This window comes from Scomber japonicus, chromosome 19 (assembly GCF_027409825.1).
Source record: "Scomber japonicus isolate fScoJap1 chromosome 19, fScoJap1.pri, whole genome shotgun sequence".
Taxonomy (NCBI): Eukaryota; Metazoa; Chordata; class Actinopteri; order Scombriformes; family Scombridae; genus Scomber; species Scomber japonicus.
Genome location: NC_070596.1, coordinates 11,023,589 through 11,044,650, shown reverse-complemented (window position 1 = coordinate 11,044,650; position 21,062 = coordinate 11,023,589). Strand labels below are relative to the sequence as shown.

The 21,062-nt window shown below is 40.0% G+C and overlaps 1 protein-coding gene across 2 annotated transcripts in view; it reads left to right on the top strand.

Annotated features, from left to right (window-relative positions):
* The window catches only part of LOC128380618 (ephrin type-A receptor 5), a 61,451-nt gene extending 44,002 nt beyond the window's left edge, over nt 1–17,449 (top strand). The window contains exons 10-19 of one of the 2 annotated variants that reach the window (XM_053340492.1): nt 3,571–3,638; nt 4,637–4,762; nt 5,544–5,729; nt 6,627–6,688; nt 9,507–9,574; nt 9,671–9,812; nt 11,464–11,613; nt 14,989–15,182; nt 16,603–16,767; nt 17,338–17,449. In XM_053340492.1, the coding sequence (XP_053196467.1) occupies nt 3,571–3,638; nt 4,637–4,762; nt 5,544–5,729; nt 6,627–6,688; nt 9,507–9,574; nt 9,671–9,812; nt 11,464–11,613; nt 14,989–15,182; nt 16,603–16,767; nt 17,338–17,449 (1,273 nt within the window). Of the gene's footprint in view, nt 1–3,570; nt 3,639–4,636; nt 4,778–5,519; nt 5,730–6,626; nt 6,689–9,506; nt 9,575–9,670; nt 9,813–11,463; nt 11,614–14,988; nt 15,183–16,602; nt 16,768–17,337 lie in introns of both variants that reach the window. The other variant, XM_053340491.1, reaches the window with a different exon arrangement.
* The last annotated feature ends 3,613 nt before the right edge of the window (nt 17,450–21,062 follow it).

Below are 21,062 nucleotides of genomic sequence, written 5' to 3'. Positions count from 1 at the left end.
GCCTAGTAATAACTCAGTGTTGTGGTAGGCCACCAGACCAATACAAAAAGAAAAAAGCCAAAAATAACGCCAAATATCCATTCTTTCGGAAATCAATAATGTTTGGATGCTTCTCTGTGCATCGCTGTTCCAAAATGTAAGTCAACCTGTTTGTTGTTGCCAGGGAAACTCTTAATAGCTTAACCCCTTTAAGGAGTGGTTGAGTGAATCCAAGTAACAGAAAAGTGACAGTGAATACACGCAGAGCAGAGGAAAAGGTTAGCAGTAAATGTACAGTACAGGCTACAGTGTATCAGTTAATAAATGCTGCAGCTTCTCAAGACCAAGAAAAGTCTCATCTATTGTTTCCCCAACTGCTGGAAGGGCATGTTAGGGTAACGCAACAATGCGTTATCCTAACATGCCGACACTCAACAGAGAATGGAGAAATGTGTGCTTTGCTTATCTCTCACCCCACTTTTCAACCTGACCCTATATATAATCATTTTGTTTCTAAGTGACTAATGGAGACAACAATTGGCCTGTATTGAGCAAGAGCCCCTCAGCTAGCAGCCGCATAAGGCTGCAATGTAATTGTTCAGGCAATTGCGCTGTGTCAATGTAAATCCACTTCAAGTCCTTTTTTCTGCCATTGATAGGCTCAGATTGTTATTATATGTGTCCGATAACATTAGAGAAAGGAACCCTTCAAAGAAATGAAATGTTTTACTTTACCATTCACTTGATCCGGTCCGTTTGGTAATATGTCTAATCAAATCTCACTTAATGACAATCTAAGCCTGTCAATAGCATAAAACAAGCACTGTTAGTGGATGTACAGGATTGACAGGACACTGTTGCCCCAAAGATTGCCCCCATTTAAGCTCCTTTTGCAGCTGCTAGCCGAAGCACTCTCTGTCAATACCACACCAATTTCTAAAATGATCGTCCTCATTAGTCACTTGGTACATCCAATGTTGATATCATTTTGCAAATGCAAACAGTAAAGAACACATCAGAATACACACAAAGCACTCAATCAATTGCCAGAGTTATGTAAAATAGTTGAAAACATTCAACTTCTCATCCCTTTTTTGTCCATAAAAGGCCCCCAAATTCTCTTACTGTATTAGTCTGTAGAAGTTCTTTGCGATTTTGACCTTTGGCTGATTTCAACCTTTTTCCCAAGATATGTATCTAATTACGTTAATTACAGCCCACATATGTCCATACCCTTTTAATAAACCATTATTAATAAGTTAGGGGCAGCTTCAGAGTGTGAATTTACATTCATATGCATGTTTTGATGATCTGTTCAACCTCCCATTGCTCCAATAATTAATTTGTATTAATGACCTATATTTCAACCATCTATACATGGATCTGCTCATTCATCCTTCTATCTATTCTTACATTGTTGTGCCTTCATTCATTGAACTCTTATTCCCTTAAACTATTAAGTCATTATTTTTGGTAATGTAGTTCACCCTGATTTAATCATTCACACACAGAGATGGTCAATGTGTAGTTCTTTAACACAATGATCAGATTAATAGACAGTGGGTGCGCTGGTGATGTTTAAGGATTTAAAAGCAAACCACGGAGACACATAGTGGTGATTCTAGTTTAACCGAACAGGGATGAGGATCGAGGATTGCTCTGGTTTCGTGTGGGGGAGGAGAGATGGAGGAATGCCAAATTTTCCGGTGATGGATTTAGGACAGACAACACCACAACCCCCTACATCCACTGTATCCCCATCTCCCCTCCTCCTGCATGACCCTCCAGGCTACACACGCATGCATAGACACCTAAACACAGCACACATGTGTAGACACACGCACATACGTACAGATGCATGCATCGTTTAACACACACACAGACACACACGCATACAGACGCACACATGCAGGAAGTTGGATGGCCGGCTGGGCACTGAGTGTGCTCAAACCCCTTGACTCAACAGATCCGGCAAACTAAACACCCTGAGGCATACACACACACACACTCACACACACATACACACACACACACACACACACACACACACACACACACACACACACACAGTCTCCCCTCCCCCAGACTATCTAGCTCCCCATACCAAACGCTTCTAGCCAAGCCTGGCTGTCCTACAGAGAACTGTGAAGGGAAAGACTTGGACATGACCTCTGTGTGAGTGTGTGTGTGTGTGTGTGTGTGTGTGTGTGTAGGCAAGTGAACGTGCATGTGCGTGTGTTTGTGTTGTTCGTTTTAACGCAATTGGGCTTTCTGTCTAAGGAAAATTCAGTGATTTCACGACATGGTGTTGACTCTTAAAAATGCAATACAAAGTGCATTTACCTCACAAATACAGTAATCTGAGTGATCTCGGTCTCTATTCTGTCTGTCTGTCTGTGTGTATGCGTGTGTGTGTGCGCATGTGTGCATATATGATCAAGTATAAAATCAATCTCCCAGTTTAATCTGGTTTATCTATGATTATTGCTGATACTACTCGTCTAAATATTGACATACAAATGCGCTTTGAGAGTGCACAGACACACACACACACACACACACACACACAAAAGCATCGACGCAGCTTCCAAATGAATGCAGGTTTTGGCCAGTGCATCAGGGGATACACAGACAGGCTTTCTCACAATGATATAAAAGAAAAGCATATGGTGTGGACACAGACAAAAGCCTTTGTCTAAAAGAATTTCTCTTATATATCCTTCTTCTGAACAACCACATTTTTTTTTATATATCCTCTTTTCAAAAAGTGAAAAATGCTCTCCAATGTGCCAAAAGTCAGGGTTTCTTTGTTGACAGGGACTTTCTCAGGAAATCATATTATTTGAAAACTGCAGTACTTTGCTTTCATCTAAAAACCTGGTCATTTTCAGCAATATTTTTTGAAAAGCTAGAAAATGTAAGTTAGCAGATCCTGTAAGGAAACAAAAAGCTTATCTTGCACTTAGTTCTAAATGTGATTGTGCTTTGTGTTGGCCAGGATTTGCTTTCCTGTGCCATTTTGTGTTATCTTTACTGTAATCTCTGTCTGTTACCCTTTCTTCTCTCTGTTTGTAAATGTCAGTGTCTGCTCTTTGCTTAGATGTGCAGTAGATAAAAAGCATAAGGGCATACAGTATACCTTTTGTGATACCTTGTTCAAGAAATTGAAAATTCATGTAGGGAAATTATGTATAATCATTGTTAAACGATGCTAAATGGACCAGCTGAAACCACAGAGACAATTAACTTTCAAACTGGATGATCTTTTAATGTGATATTAAATTTAAATAAATGAGAGTGCTGGTCACCAGAACTGTGTCATTGATAATGTCTAATTGACATTCAACCTCATTTGTCCCACCTATTGTTGCAGTGTTGATTAAATTACTCAAAAATAAAATGAATTTCCATCAGAATGTTCTCAGTGTATATCTAGCCCTGCAAGTCACCACTGTGTCATTGATGCATCTTTAATCAAAAGGTGTTTCTGCAATGATAAAAATACCCAGTTAATGTTTTTGTTTGTGCACATAATGTAGCATGACATTCATACTGATGTGTGTGTGTGTGTGTGTGTGTCCTCCCTTTTAGGCGGTGTGGCTACAGCAAAGCAAAACAGGATCCTGAAGAGGAGAAGATGCACTTCCACAATGGTCACAGTAAGTTAAAAAAAGCCTCAAACTAATTCTATATTTGTGTGTGTGTGTTTGTGTGTGTGTGTGTGTCTGGGGGCAAGTTCATTCAAAGTCTACACTATAAGTACAGTAGTGGGTTCAGACAGCGGTCACGTCTGTATGAGTTTATTCACCACTGTAAGCTCATGCCTCAGCTTGTGCGTGTGTTTCATTCTAGGAGCTTTTCTTTGAATGACAGCTACACAACCTGCTTCATGGCAGCCATGTTGGCAGAGGACATGTAGAGCTGTGGTGATTTATAAGCCGTGACAGCTCTATATATTTAGCCAGATTTTTGGCGTTGTAGCCTGCTCTCCATCTGTTGGCATCAGACAAGATATTGATGGGTACATCAGCTCCGGAGAAGTCAGGAGAAATACCACAGTGCCAATATGTGTGGTACACTGTCACAGCGGTTGATACCATGAAAGAAAATATTTTCAAATGAATGTCAGCTACATATCACGCACACACAAAAGTGACTGAAAAGGGTCTCTTCTTTTGGGATACATAAATGTGTGAATCATTGTATTTTCTTTTCTATTTTTTGTATTGTGAGTACCTTCAGAAATCAATGCTTTTGACGATATAGTCATAAAGCTTTTGGGGAGTTCAGAGCATGTACCAGACCATATCACTTCAATCTAAATGATTATAATAATAGCAACATAATGTAATGACATTTGTATCAATATTAAAATATGAAATAATGTTGATTGGGGTAGGCTGTATTGATAAAAACTCATATCATGGTATATATATCTCTGGTCTCTGGAGCTGCCATAAAGACGCGCTGCTCCTTGATCCTTGACAATATCAATATTTTTAAAGCTGACTGTAATGATGAAATGATCAGATATTCTGTTGCAGACATGGCAGCCGTTCATGCTGTCACATCGTTGTCTGGGCAAGCATTGCTGACTGACTGTTGATGTGTTAAATTACATCTAAATGGTAATAATGTCATGCTTGTGCGTCCGCAGTAAAGTTCCCAGGGGTGCGTACCTACATCGACCCCCTCACATATGAAGACCCTAACCAGGCAGTGCATGAATTTGCCCAGGAGATTGACGTCTCGTTCATCTCCATAGAACGAATCATCGGAGCTGGTGAGTCAACTCTGTGTGCCTTGCTTGCCTTGTGTGTGTGCATAAGTGAAACACTGATTCTTATTCTGAGCGTTAGTTTGGGGCTGATTTGACCAGCATAAAATATTACAGAATACATTATCATTCATTCTGAACCACTGGAGTGAACCTGCTCAGTCATGCATGCTTAGGTAAAATCCTCTAATGTCCTGTAACAGCTTAATATCAAACAATACTTCATTAAAACATACTATGTGTATTAACAGTGATAAGTCTAGCCTAATTCTGTCATGTTGTATAGAATTTAACCATTTTCTCATTACCTCTACTGCAGTGTGCCACATATTCTTCGACCTGCATGAACTTGTCACTTTTCTAATTGCACATCATTGTATAGGCACACTCTTACACATAATTAAGCCAAACACTGTCCTAGAAAATGACAGCTCACACAGATATAAATGGTGTTTGTGCTCTGCTGACAAACATGGTGATTGTTAACATTTGTTTGCCTTGCAAGTTCTCTAGCTTTACATCAGTAAAATAGGCCCTTGAGTGTAACAATGGTTTTGGATCCTAGGTACATTTCTATGTACCATATGTGTTAATGGATATTGATTCAGGAGTTGAGATGTGCTTGCCAGTTGTTTACTGTACAGAAATGATTGCATGATTGCACTGATTCCAAAAAAGCAAAACAAAGTTATCTATTGAGGGTTGTTTTACCGTTGGACAAGACTTTTGTGAGTCAAGGTGAGTGAAAATGTTGAGGCCACAGTCAAGCTTTGTCTGTTTGCCTCAGGGGAGTTTGGCGAGGTGTGCAGTGGACCGCTGAGGCTGCCGGGGAAAAGAGAGATCCAGGTTGCCATCAAGACCTTGAAAGCAGGCTACACGGAGCAGCAGAGACGTGACTTCTTGTGGGAGGCGTCAATCATGGGCCAGTTTAACCATCCAAACATCATCCGTCTGGAGGGCGTCGTCACCAAGAGTGAGTCACCAGGATTTCTGTTGGTAGTCAGATTGAATTTAGTGTGTGTTGCTTTTCCGTTGCGGGCACAAGATGCTCACTGTGAAATATAACATATGTCACAATGCAGATTACTGGGACTACTCCTATAGCAGTTGTAGCGTGCATGTTTAGCAAATCTGAAGCTCAACTTGTCAAGTTTTCAACTTGTCAGACTCAGCTCTGAATTCTTCAGTAAATGAGCTGCACTTTTTTCTGAGTTTTTCAACATCCAGCATTCTCAGCTGTATTTCATCAGTTAGCTGCAGCTGCACTTTGAGTTGTGTTTTCTGAAAGGACCATTTTTCACCTAATAGCAAATGTAAATGTAATATTCTTCAGAAAGCCTAAGAAACACATTCTCAAATAAGTATTTGCTAGAAATTATAAAGGGCATTTTTGACTGTTGTCTATCATTTTATTGACCAAATGATTCACTGAAAAGAATTCTCACATAAAGTGCTTCAATAAATAATTGTGAATTTGCAGCCCTAATACAGACTGAAACTGACGAAGTACAGCTAAGGTCTAAGGGATAGTGAACTTAACAAAGTATTACTGTATAGTCTGATTAATTTTGGACTAAATCTGATGAAGTTGAACTGAACCTGTCTAGATGGGACCTGAGAAGTCCATAAAGCCACCAAAAAGCTGTGTGCAGCTGTACATACTATGCTAAATTCTTTGTGATATGTATAGAAATGATGCTATTATATGATAGTCTGTGTTATACTCTTTACTAATATTGTTATAGTGTGTATGTGTGTTCAGATTAAAAAGACTTGCCCACTCCTACTTTGAACATAAAATGTATGATCCAACATGATTTTAAATTTGCTTTTTTTAATATAAAATGTGTCCGCATGTGTTGCTTCTTAGGCAAGCCGGTGATGATCATCACTGAATACATGGAGAATGGATCACTGGACACATTCCTTAAGGTAGGAGACGAAGGAAGACTAGTATGCAATGGGAGAACGGTTGTAGGGAATCAAAGAATAAGAAATTTCAATTGTAAAGAGAATGGAGGAGGGGAAACAGGAGAGTGATAATTAAAGGAGGTAGACAGTGGAATGATTTTCAAGATCAAACAAAAAGGAGTGTTTAAGCAGCACATTATGTGTCACTAAAAGTAAATGGAGTCAGCTCTCAGACATATATCTGTGTTGGACTGAAACACCTCAATTGACTGAAGTAAGTGGCAAATGGACAGAGGTGGAGAGCCACTACTTGCTGATATGCCAAATTGGAAGGACAATTATCACAGAGGTGGAAAAATGTTTAATCTTCTGGAAAGGAAAATACTCTTTTGAGAGCTGTTTGTAATGGAGATGTGCCACTGTGGGCAAAGAGGATCAGCACAAAATGAGAATATGTACACCAAAGCTATCATTATTCCAATTCAGTAGCTCATCATTCTGCAATCCAAACAGAAATGAACCAGAGAGGAGAGTAAAGCACAAACTACAACCTACGTGTCAGATGGCACATATTTCAAACTACACATTTCGAAATGGTCATTAGGCCCAATTGTGAGACAGACCACTTTGTTAGAAAATAGGAAAGACAACCGAGCATTTGGAATCACGTGCACACTGTCTAGACAGTTTGGACTTCACTGAGAGGAGAAAGTGGATTGATGATGAAGAGGCAGGCTGGCAAATCTCTGAATTAAATGATCACTCTCCAGTCTACACTTCAGTCTATTCACTGGTTCCAATGGCAAGGTGCTCTGTTGGCGGACAAGGCTGGGAAAAAAATGGTAAACTCCTACAGCAGATGGCTAATAGGGAGATGAGAAGAATAAGGTCATATGATTCAGCACAACAATGGAAAGATGATAAAGGCACATTTCAGAAAAGCAATTATGGAAATTGGGAAAAGGTGAGAATAAAATGGTAGTGCTCGGAGGTGTAGGTGTGCGAGAAAGGCAAAATGCAGACTGGGAACATGAAAGACATTTTACCTGAACAGCATGTTCTCATCTAGACTGTGTGGACTGTGAGGATACTGTGAGACAAAAGACAGAGGAAGGAAGAAGGCTGTGGTCAGTGACTGCCTTTTGGCAGAGGAGCTCAGGGACCAGCAGGCAGAGCAGCACAGAAAAAAAACCCCTGTGAAGTAATTACATGGATGGCTGCTGTACTGAGGCCGGTATAAATGACACAGTCATGAGAAGCCAGGGGCTGGACTTGCTTCTGGATTAGCTGTCACAGCTATGGACAATGCACTGCTGTATAAGGGAAGGCTCATAACTCATACTTTTAGCTTAACATCTCATTTCACTTGTAAGTGGGATGTACTGTTGTGGATGGATGGGAAAAGTAGTTGTAGAAGTGATGAAAACTGAAACCATGACGGGAGAAAAGAGTACCATAGATGTCTGCTGTGGAAATGTGGAGAAAGGATGAGAGTTATGTTGGGTTGTTTACATTTGGATTGGAAGGAGCTGAGGCTTAAACTAACAATAAGAGCTGTCACTGGCAGAAAACAAGAAGAGCCCGAGTGGGAGAGTTTTCTATAGGAGGGAAAAAGCTGTGATTATTTTATGAAGCTAGTTTCTGTTCTGAGTTGACAACACCTTCTCCTTTAGCATTTTAGCTGTTTATACACTCCACAAAACAACTGTACACATAGTGATTCTGGTGTTGGATCATAGTGCCAACATTTGGTAGAATATATATATTTTTCAGCAGTACTTGACTTAGAAGATGCAAAGTCTGATCCACAGTATGAAAGTCCACCACAACCCCCACACTTATACTTTCCACCCTGCTATAAAGGGCACTACTCCCTGTATTGGCACTGAACATACAAATTATGCTGAACGTCCAAATTATGCATCGTAGACCCTAAAATACAAAAGGAAGTGCTGCTAAAAGGGGTGATAGGTCAGCGCTGTGACTGGAATTAAGTTTGCCAGCTCTTTCAAGGGACGGCGTCCTAACCAGCATGCAAAATTTGAGAGGGAAGAAGGATACTGTCCTTGACAAAAAGTTCTTTATCCCATTATAATTTTCCACTGGTTATTGAAAGACCTAATTATTAATATTGGGGTATGCAGATTTGGAGCTCCCACAGGGATAGCAGAAGGAGAAAGTTTGGAGTCAGGGCTGGAAATGAGGAACAAGAAAGTGACTGTGACTTGCTCGAGGGAGACGCAGCTTTGCCGGTTTCGTCACTGGAGAAAGTCATTTCATAAAACATGGTGTGACTGAGGGAAGCAACGAGCCTTGGGCAGGATTAGAGGAATCTTTCATCTTGGTTTAGGTCTGCCAATAGAAAAGGGGAGCCATTGACACATGTCAACATGGGAAGAATGTCCTGAGGTCTACAGGAGGAGCAATAATTGGAAGACCAGGATCACTGACATATGTCCCTTCGTAGTCATTGTTGGAGATTATTTGGACTATATATTGCAAGAATAATCAGTGAAAATGAGAGCAGGTTGTGATCGAGTGCTTACCCTCAAAAATCCCCCATTGACATCAAACTGTGACTCAATAAAGTTGGATTTGCAGCGTGGTGACTTTGGTATTAACTGTGTTGCTATACTGTAGGTCAATGGGCTTAGTGGCTATCAATGCCTATGTGGATTTCATGCTAGAGGTCAAATTCTCAGCAGCCGTTCACAGAATGCGTAGCTGGCAATTTTCTCATTTGCATTATTGTGGATTTTAACCTGATTTTAAGATCACAATTGTCATGTGATATTGTTCCTCCCAATTTATGTTGTATCTGTTTGCTTGTTCTGTCCAGAAAAATGATGGCCAGTTTACTGTAATCCAGTTGGTTGGTATGCTGCGTGGCATCGCGTCTGGCATGAGGTACACCATCAAATCCACACAAACATGTAATCTATTACTCAACGCACCATCACGGCATAATGTTTTTAACCCTCTTCTTTGTGTTGATAAATACAGGTACCTGTCTGACATGGGCTATGTCCACCGTGACCTGGCAGCTCGTAACATCTTGGTCAACAGTAACCTTGTGTGTAAAGTGTCTGATTTTGGTCTGTCACGAGTCCTGGAAGATGATCCGGAGGCTGCGTACACCACACGGGTAAGAATGTGTTTTTGTGTGATACAGGGCTGCAGCTAATGATATGATTGTTTGATATGTGCATTGGTAAATAATGTAAACAGTGAAAACCTACAAATCATCATAGTCAAAAGCTGAAAGCAGCTATTTTTTTGCACTTTTGCATAGTTGATAAACAACTAATTTAAAGCTGCCTAATAGAAGAGGACATATAATGCACATTTCCAGGTCTAGGTCAGGTCCAGGTAAGTTCAGCCCCTGTCTGAAAGAGGCTGTTGTAGCTCCTGTTTCTTTAAGCCCCCCCTCCCAATAAGATCACTCTGTTTAGATGGCTTCCAGAAGCTGCCCCTCGGCTGAATTCCTCCAGCTCGGGAGGCTATGTAAACACAGTAGTAGAAGGATTTCACTTTTTTTTGTTATTCATTACTCAAAATGTCAATTTATCAAATACATTCATGCATGTTTGAGATGGAATTTGATCCAAAATATAGTGGAAAATGTAAACAACACATGAAAAACCTAAGCAACACACACAACATAATAGATGAGCATTTGTGAGAATAAACAATCTGTCATTTCAATGGGGAAGTAGAGGTAACTTCACAGGAAGACATCACATGTTTTAACAGTATATAAATGACAGAAATCACAAAAAACATTATATGTCCCCTTTAACAATTTTCTGTCCACCAACTAATCGATTTTTCATCTTATTGTTTCAACACTTAAAAGAGAATCTGTTGACATGGACATATAATCTGCTGTGTGTATATCTGTATGTGCACACTGATTATGTTACATCAAACTTCGGATTAAGTAGAAAATTCTTACACAACACATTCTGGCTCAAACTGATTACACACATACACGCTTGCATAGACACGTGCACGCATTCACACACAGACAGAAGCAGCAGCAGTGGTCTTTAAATTGAGCTGTGTGTCCCAGGCTGCGTGGCGTCCTGTCAGCCAGAGATGGGCTGCTTCCTGCAGGAGTTGGGCCAATTAGTACTCAACTCAGTCTCCACAACACTCAATTAGCACTGAGTCTTGCTGCCTTAGCGCCAAATATCCTGTCACTCACCTCTCGCTGCCAGGCTGCACGTCTTGCTCTCTCTCACTCTCGCTTGCTGCCTGCCTCTCTTTCCCTGACAGAGCAGTGAGAATAACATAATTTACAGCCTTCAAATAATCAGACCCCGAGATATCCTGCTGCTGTGTTCATCAATACTGCATCAAGCTAATTTCACAACTCATCAGCTGAAAGCACATTTTCCACTGGAACGCAGCAGTCATCCTGTGAACTTTCCTATCTTTGCAATGAAGGCGCGATAATGAAGACGAGGAAAACGAGTACAGGAATCTCAGTGGCACCTCCCCACCCCCGACAGTTAGGACATGGAATTTATAAAAGAAAGTGAAACTTGGTACCATGAATGTGTTCCTAAATTGGTAGTCATTAGTGTAATTGTGGGTTGGACCACATGCTGTAGGAGTATCTCAATTAAGGTCCATTCTCAGTTCCTGTCTTTGTGTAACAAAAAGCAAACATTTTCTATGAATGCAGCTGTATTTACTCGCTGTAAAGACTGGGTAACCATATGAGACCTATTTCTTTAACCCTTCACAGAGGTTACATTTTCTATCTTTAATATTTGTCCATGTCATCTCAGGGTGGGAAGATTCCTATTCGCTGGACGGCTCCGGAGGCGATCGCGTACAGGAAGTTCACCTCGGCCAGCGATGTGTGGAGTTATGGGATTGTCATGTGGGAAGTGATGTCATATGGAGAAAGGCCGTACTGGGAGATGTCCAATCAAGACGTAAGTTTGATCACGTTATTTTGGCCCTGAAGAAACCATTGAGAAAACTAAAAGGTCAATTTAATAGGTGTTCAGGAGCTTTTCAATCATATCACATGATCTTCATCAGCAATTTAAGTTTGTTGTAGACTGATGTGGAATTGTAGATGCTGATTTCGTTTATTTTGTTGGGCTCTTGGAAGCAGTAGTTGAGCAGTTTAAGCTGCTTTTATCATCCTCTGTTTCCAAGGGCAGGAATTAAATTGCATGTAAGGGCAGGGTTTCCCAACCATGGGGTCCAGACCCAACATACAGTTGCTTCATATTTTAAATAGGTTGGATTTCTTATTATCAAAAAATAATCATATATTGGTATTTGTTTCATATTTACCAATTATAAAACAATTTGGTACAGTCTACTGTATTCAGAGCTTATTCCATTCTCTTCATATAGAGTATAAAATATGTAATATAACATTTTGAAGACAGCTCTCAAATTGCTGGTGTCTGTAGAATTTACCCGCTAGAAAAAGCTGCATATCCTGACTTAAGTACTTTAAACCTAACGGCATAAAAATACTCAATTTTGTTTTTCTCTGTCACCATACTTTAACTCATTTTAGAGTAGAAAAACACTCCTTGTGACTTGTGTATAATAAAGACAGAGATGAAGATATTGAAGGTGAAGGTGAAATTCACAGCTTTTTTTCTGTTAGAGGCTGAGCGAGGGTTGGAATAGGGAGGGCTGTGCTGGGAACCCATTATTATAAATCTATTACTGCAAAGAGTTGACAATGAGCATGAACCGCTTTAATGCAATCACAGAGAGAGAGATATTCTGGGGTGCAGAGAAAGGCGTGCGTAAGCAAAAGAGTGAAACAGGTGAATACGCATGGAGGTGCACAGCTAAGCAGAAAATGGTTGGCGGTGAAAATAAGAGGCTGCACACTCACCGGGGCTATAGATCACCCATTAGTGTAACATTTATAGATTATTTAACAATGTTAGAGAGAAAAAAAGATTTGGCTGAATGCAAAATTTAAAAATGTATTAATCAGCAAATGTGTGAGTGGTTGCAAGTTAGTCAGCAAGTACCTGATAAAATAATGTAAGTGAAAGAGCATGTGATGAAAAGAGGAAAAGAGGGAAGCACCTACAGTATCCTGCAGCCTAGAGATCACATTAATGGAGAGAACTTCAATCCTGTCACATGGCAATGAGTGAGAACGTAGCATTAGCTCCAGACACCACACACATGCACTCGCTTCCCACACACAGGCACATATGCACGCACAGCCCTCCAGTGACCTCTTCATCCCCTGCTTCAGACCCTTCACTCCTCCTTTTGCTTATTAGACTGTCTCAGAGAAGTTTAGAGAGAGAGAGGGGGGAGGAGAGGAGAGGAGAGGAGGATAAGAGGAGAGAGGAAGGAGAGGAGAAGACGTTTGATGTTTAATTGAAAGTGTTATGCTGGATTTTCTCTGATCTGCACAAGAAAGTGCAGGCTCTAACACTCTCTTTCTCTGAGCTCTTCCCTTCTGTTTCCCATTTCTCTCCCTTTTTCTTCTCACTCCTTTCTCTCGTCCTCTCTTTTTTTTCTCACCATAACGCAGTCTCTGTCTGTATTCTTTCTTGCCTCTCGTCCGCCCTCTCCATCTTTCCTTCTCCTACCTCAGCCTCTCGTTCCCTGTCTCTGATCTTCCCTCCCTGCCAGTCAGCTGTGTGTAGTTCTTCACCCTCTCAGCATGCAGCAATGATTTGATGCTGCGCTACTTCTCTTACTCTTTTTTGTGGGTTTGTGCGTGCACTTCTATGCATGCATGTGTGTTGGAGTACTATCACGTCGGTTGTGTGTGTGCGTGTGTGTGAATTTGACTCAAGTAAAAGCTGTCATGAACTCAACAAATCAATTCCCTCCAGTGTCTTGCACTGTCAGAACTAGGCTGAAAACTCCAGCCTGTTTTCCACTGCAGGGTCTAACTGAGAGCGAGCTAGAGTTTATTTATTATTCATCTAACTCAATTCCCGCCCCCCCCCCCCCCCCCCCCACACCCCAAAAAACATTTCTGTGATTCAGCGCTGCGTCTTGTTACTTACGGAAATGATTTACTGGGCTATGCAGAGTATCAAATAATGCTTTTATGATGTGTTACTTTTGTTGATTCTCGCAGGGGATTCTGTTTGCTTTCTAACTTCATGGAGGTTTGAGTGTAGGGTCAGATAGAGAGCAGAACCCCTGGAGCTAGCATCAGGATTCAGGATCTTACTCAAGAGAGTTCAAATTGGCAGCAAGGCTACTTTGCTGAGGCATGTTGTAGCCCCACTGTGGGAAAGTTATTACATTTTCAGGTGCCAAGGAAGCTGTGTCCTCTCCGCACCTTTTAGAAATGATTGATTGTCTTCTTCGGGCTTCGTCGATGCAGTAGATTTACTGGTTTCTGTGGTTGTCTATCTATTTAAAAGGTTATAAAGGTGTTAGAACAGAAGAATCCGGTGCTGAATCATTTGGTGTATTATTGCATTATCACATTACATATTCAAATACACAGATACGGCAGATCAGTCAATGTTATTCACTTTGTGGAGTGAAACGTCTCTGAAGTTCAGAAGTTCCTTTTAAGAAATTTAACAAAGCTGATCATTATATTCCAGCCATTAATCGTGATTCTGTGTCTGCATGGTTTGCTCCATGCATATATCTAGGTTATATGAACTGTGTAGGTCAAATAAAAGAAGGTTGCTGTTAAAGCTGCATTTCTTTTCAGTCTCAAAAGGTTCTGTTCTGATTGGCCAGATCTATGAGGGTTGGGGATTTCTGAGTCTCTTGAGGCTCAAGATGAGTCAGCTGACAATCACTTCTCTATAACATTCATAGGTTATGGTGGTGAGTTTGCCATTGATGATTGGATGGGATGACGATGGCTTAATATACGCCAGCTTTTATGTTATACTGTCGCTAAGGTATATTGTTTTATGTGAGCTTGTGTGTGGTGGTTCAGAAAATGTTTTGCATTTATTTGCAATATGTATTTTATTGTATGTTATGTTCAAGTGTGTCTGTGTGTGTGTGCATGTGTTCTGTGTCTTACCGACCTGCAAGACAATTTTCCCCTTGGGCTACAATAAAGGTGAAGTTGAAGCAGACTCCGGGTTGGGAGGGGAAGATTGAGACTTATATATGAGGTTTTACTGCTCTCCACTCTGGTAACCCTTTTGTACTGTCATTACAAATGGGGTACTAGTCTCTCCACCTCACTCCTTTTCTCTACTTTAAGAGGAAATTAAGAGAAGTCATTGCAGTCATTGTTTGGGACTGTCCTGAGGTATTGTACATCCTCATGACTTTTGAAAAACTAACCTCCCTCTGTCCCTCTTCATCCCGCCATCTGTCTGCAGGTAATAAAGGCAGTAGAGGAGAGCTATAGGCTGCCAGGTCCTATGGACTGCCCCGAGGCCCTGTACCACCTAATGATGGACTGCTGGCAGAGAGAACGCAGCAACCGCCCCAAGTTTGATGAGATTGTCTGTCTACTAGACAAACTCATTCGTAACCCCAGTTCATTAAAAAAACTGGTCAACTCCTCACACAGGTGGGAACTCGCACAGAAAAACATTGAAATGTTGTTTTTGAAATGTTGATGGTTGGATGCACATGTCAGTCTTACCATGTGAGTGATTTTATTTAAGCAATTGACAGCCAACAATTACTCTGATACATGAATATAATATAAATGTTGTTTTTTTTATTTGAACATTTTGAGATTCAGTTCTCTTTTGGTTCATGTCAACAACCTGTTTAGTACTGATTAAGTTGGTAAAAAAAAGTATAACAGCAGAATACACTACTCTTTTCTCACTTGAGATCATCAGTGATGTGTTGGTACTATTTAAAAAATTAGGACTCTGCTTTCTTCTAAGATTGTTTGAAGCAACAACTGGTGTACAACTGCTAAATGTGAATTTGTTTCAATCTTTTCAACAAGTGGTGTATGTTGGCTTTGGATAAGACTGACTCTTTAACAGACATTTTCAGCGACATTTCTTTTTTTTTATCTCGAAAAGATAAAGACTTATTCTTTCCCAAGTGAATTAAACCCAGTGCTGCAAGTTAATAGAGTCATCGGCGTTCAGACGAAATGTAAATAGTCTCTATTGAAGTCTTGTGTATCTGCATAATTAAATCAGGTTGGACAAAGTCTCTGATCGCTGCATGCTGGTAGAGAAGAGCTGAGAAATAAATGAAAGTGGCTCAATTTTCTTAAAATTAAGCACTACTGTGAATTGCATTCAGTAGAGTTTCAATCAGAACATTTAAACATTCAATTAGTATTTCCCTACCATACTATATATATATATAGCATTAGTGTATAATGGCATTAAATGGCTACAAGTGCTATGAAGTAGACCTTCAGTCAAACACTCTCATTACCTTAATGTCTTTGCAGACGTAATGACATAATGTGAGATCTTTTATCCTCATCTCTCTATTCCACTTCCACACACACAAACAGGAACACATTAAATCAACACATTATCTAACAGCCCATGCAATAACATATGACAGTTAGCCAGATTAAAGGGATGCCAGCAAAGCCAGTGCTTGTTCCACATGACACTCCTATTCTAGCTGTAGCGTGGAGAATATTGTTAGCCAGTGTGAACATTTTTGTTTGATAGCATGGAGCGCTCTGCTTGTTAGCATGAAGCGTGAGCTGAATTACAAAAAGTTTTGAGTGGACAGCATTTTCAGCTATGCATGATGTTGCATAAATAGCATTATGAAGCCTCAGTGGTAACTGTCAGAGATGTTGAGCTCAGCTCTAGGCTTCCAAATGTGTTTGATAGCACAGTGAATCCCACTCCTGAAAACATTTATGATAATGATGTGAAACAGGACAACCATGGATATTGTCTGACATGTATAATCTTGCATTTTAATTTGATTATTTACGCTTTTTTTTGACTGCACTGAGCAATCACTTTTGTACTGTATTTCCATGCATGTACCAGGGTTTCCAACCTGCTAGTGGAGCATGCCAGCGTAGAAGGAGACTTCAACGCCCGGAGCAAGACTGTAGGGGAGTGGCTCGACACCATCAAGATGGGTCGTTACACTGAGCTCTTCATGGAAGGAGGTTACTCTTCACTGGAGACAGTGGCTCAGATGACATCAGAGTAAGGCCACTTACAATATGCATAAACAGTACAAATAAGCACATGTACAAGATAGATGTTTTTAATCTCTAAGATTTATGCTGCCATCACTGCAATAGAGTAGTTTAGTAGAGTAGTTTAGTTATACTATACATGTTTTAGTAATATATAAACCAGATTTGAATGACAACAATCTAATATGCAGTGCAGTTTTAATGACACTTTCTGCAGAAGGTCAACACTATGTTTTTATTCTTACAGGCTTCTTTATTGTTTGCTGTTGTTGTTGTTGTTATTGTTGTTGTTTTGGTTAGATAAGTGACAAACATTGTCACAAAAGGTCGTGAAGATTGAAGCAAGTTTGCAAGCCTGTGAAAATGTTATGAAACCCGACACCCTTTACAGAACAGAGAGAGATGGTAGTACAGATAGAGATAGCTGTAGAAAATCAGTGCAACATGCAGACCTAACAGAGAGAGCATCAAAGAAACTACCATATTACTATGATATTGCATAATGTTCACTGATTTAATCTTGCTTGTAAAACCATCTTTAAGAGCTGAGTCTTGTTGTTCGTGTGCTGTTTTTCAGGGATTTGCGGAGAGTAGGAGTGAACCTGGCTGGACATCAGAAAAAAATCATCACTAGCATTCAAGAGATGAGAGTCAATATGAACAACACCAACTCTACTGTAAACATCTGATGCATATGTACAGGCACGCATGCCACACACACACACTCACACATACACATACACACTCACACACAAACACATACACACAAAGTATATGGACCTAGTATGTGATGAAAAGACTCTGATTCGCTGTTGGACCTAGCAGCTTAGCACTTTCTACGGATAAGGAAACCCAGTGTTTATGGATCAAAACTGGCAGATCCACATTTTTGTGGTTCTCGTGTGTGGAGTTTGCTTGTGGTGTCATTAGGGATATTAGACATTGCAGCGCTAAAACCAAACTGAACTGAACTGAGTGGTGCAACATGAAGGGACGATGATGTTGAAGTGAAGATTTTTCATTCGAATTATTCAATTTATGTGAATCTTGGGGATTCTGATATCTCTGTGCACTGTTTGGATTCTCTCAGATCAAACACGAAACATCAGACAGCAGATCTGGCTTTGAGAGAAACCAGCACTTTTGGGCTGTATCACAAATAAGGAAGTTTCATGCAGCGGGCTCAGCGGGAAGTACAGTTCAGTCAGGAGTCACTGAATTGAGCACCATTCTCAGGCAGGGTAAACGTGTATTAACGGACCAAGAGAAAAATCTTTTCAATCTATGCTTTTTTCCATGTTGATGTGCTTCATTTTTTGTTTGCTTGCGTCAGGCAGGTCTTCTTGACATAAGAACACAGTTGTAAACCTGCTGTATAGCTCACGAAAGGACCAGACTCACATTCAGCATCATATACATCATTACCTTACAACACAACACAATACAAGACAACAAGAGTATACAATGAAAGTGGCTGGAATTCAAAATATCAGAAAGTGTGACAAGGACACCTAACTGGGTCTGGCTTTGTTCAGAAGGATTTTGGTCATATTGAGCCTACAAAAGAAAAGTTGGAAAAGACACAAGGCTGCAGGTACTCTCTGCCTCTGCTCTTCTGACTGAATGTATAGCTCTACATAGAACACAATGCTCAGCTGCACCATGCAACTGTTTGATATGTAAATGTTGTCAAAAAGAATGTGGCAAAAGAACCATCCTGCTCTATAAAATGAGCGCCTGAATGAAGCTGCAGATTGTACAAGAGATTCAGCTGGCTTTCTGGCAGCTTTTCTCTGAAAATCTGAAGGAATCTCCAGTGAGATCTTGGCGGATCACCTCTTAAACCATGCAGAATCTAAAGGAAAATTGCCTCATATACTGGATACGCATATTTTAATGGAACTTTCACTCAGATTCTTAAGGAACCTTTGTGCAGGTTGTAGTAACCAAATCAAATCGGTTACAGATTCTCCCATAATGTTCTATGGCAATTCCAGTAGGTTTCAGCTGGAAAATACAATGAAGGACATGGAAAGTTCAGTCGATCGTATTAAACATCTGTTTTGCCACTCAGATTTTCATGGTAAGGATCACCCAGATTTTCATTGGACAGTTAACTGGTGTTCTCTGAGTCTCATGGATTCCGACACAGCCTTCACTCAAGAGTGCAATCAGACTTTCAAGGAGCCTTCACAGAGAACCAACAACCTTCAGGTACCGCAGAAAACCCTCAGCAATCTGTTCAGTTCACCATGCCGCAGAGTCTCTCTTCACCACACATCTGCCACACCACAATAAACCTCACTCAGACAGGACTGCTGAAAAAGAGGAGGCAATATTGAACAACTTGATAATCATTTATTTATTTATACTTGTTTAAAAAAATGAGCAAAAACGATGTAGACAGTTTGTGTTTCATTATAATACTCTCTCTTGGACTACTGAGCAGCTCTGCCTACATGTCTTTCATGTATATAATGTATTATATATTTAAAGCAGGGAGCATTGTTCTTCTGTCTACCATCATGTGGACAAGTTGGTATTGATCAAGCATCTCAGAGTAGTACACATTAGTTAATAATGACAAATATTCTAAATCAGCATTTCTGCTACATAGACCTGGGCCACTGTCAAGTGGGGACAACCAGCACATCTGTCCCCAATTAAAGGGGCCCAAAGAGGTATGCAGACAGATCTAATATACATGTTATGTTGTTGGTGATTGAGTTTCATATCAAGTTTTGGTGCAAGACCTTGGAATATTTTCAGCCGCCCTAAATGAGACAGTAGTAAATACTATGTCTCTAAAAGCTGGAGAAGTGTGCACAGGGATTGATATATGAACTTGTGGTGTATTGTATGGTTTAAAGGTATACAATGATGTCAACGATCAAGCCCTTGCTTTACTTCCCTTTGGTATGGTATGTTATACATTGCTACTCAGTGCTTTATTGCTAAAACTTGACCCTTTTCACCATTGTGTTCACCTAAGCAGGGACTGAGTTCTGACAGTAGATATATATAAAAATCCTCTTGCAGATGACATGCTGATATTTTTCTTGGTTATACACAGTGTACTGCTAGTGCTGCGGGGTAAGAGTGGAAACAAAATGAGATTGTAAAGCTAGTTTTATAAGAGGTGGTATAGAAGGGGACACTGACTTGACTGTATGGAAAGCATAGCAAAGCACACAAGAAGAATGTAAGGTTTTAAAGGGGTATTTCACTTTTTTTTAGAGAACATGTTTGATTAATAAACAGTTGGACCTCCCTCTTTGCTCAAGGATGAGTCAAAGTATAAAAGGCCACTTTGATGGCTGTAAGGCGCCTCACTTATGGCACTTGATTTTTTCCACTTGATATCAAGTTGATACTTCCTGACTGGTTACATAAAAGAATATGAGTGCAGAATGGTCAGAGTTGATTTGCTTTATGGATATGTTTTTTTAAAAGTCAAAATGTTCTACCAGAGTGAAAGTTAAAACAGCAAGTTGCTTGAAAGGTAATCATCTGCATAGTCTCTTTAGTCTACATTTATCAATTTGGAGGTTTGGCTCAAGCTTGTGCATTAATATACTATACTGTAGTTTTATTGGTGGGGAACAGTAGCTATTTTGCAACAAATATGTCTGTGGTTTTGTACCCTTTTTCAAACCAGTGTACTTTTTTTATTCAAGCAGTCTTTAGTCTTTTGGCTATTGTTTTGGCAGTAGAACATATTTGTAGACTATTGTGGCTATGCAGATGTTTAATACAGCGGGGGAATGCATCAGTAATATGGTGCATCTTTTATATCGGATAATATAAGGCATGTACAGTGAAAGTAATTGTGCTGGGTGCTTTTAATTTGCAACCCAGCTTGTTTTCAATTAAAGTCCTCAGTCATTTGAATACCATAGGCGTTGATGAAGTTTCCATGTTTTGAACTTAGTCAAATTTCATGATATTGGCTTTTTACAACCACCCTCAGCTTAATATCTAACTTAAAACCTATGCCAAGGGCATGAACAATTGGTGAATAGTACACCCTTATAAGTGCCTCTCATCTTTCGAGCACCATTATTTCCTCCCCTGCCAAAATGCTACGCCCCAATTGTGCCCCGCTTTCTATGTATTTACTTTTTGCCAACAATATCTACAGGCAATAAGAAGAATGTCAGACAATGTGTATGTTGGAACTAATTTAATTTGCACTTTATGAGAAATCTGTTGCCCTTCTGTTTGACTAAAATGTCTATAGGTGACTGACTTTCTAGTGTCAAAGTTTTCGTAATTATTTACTATATACAGTAACTACTATAA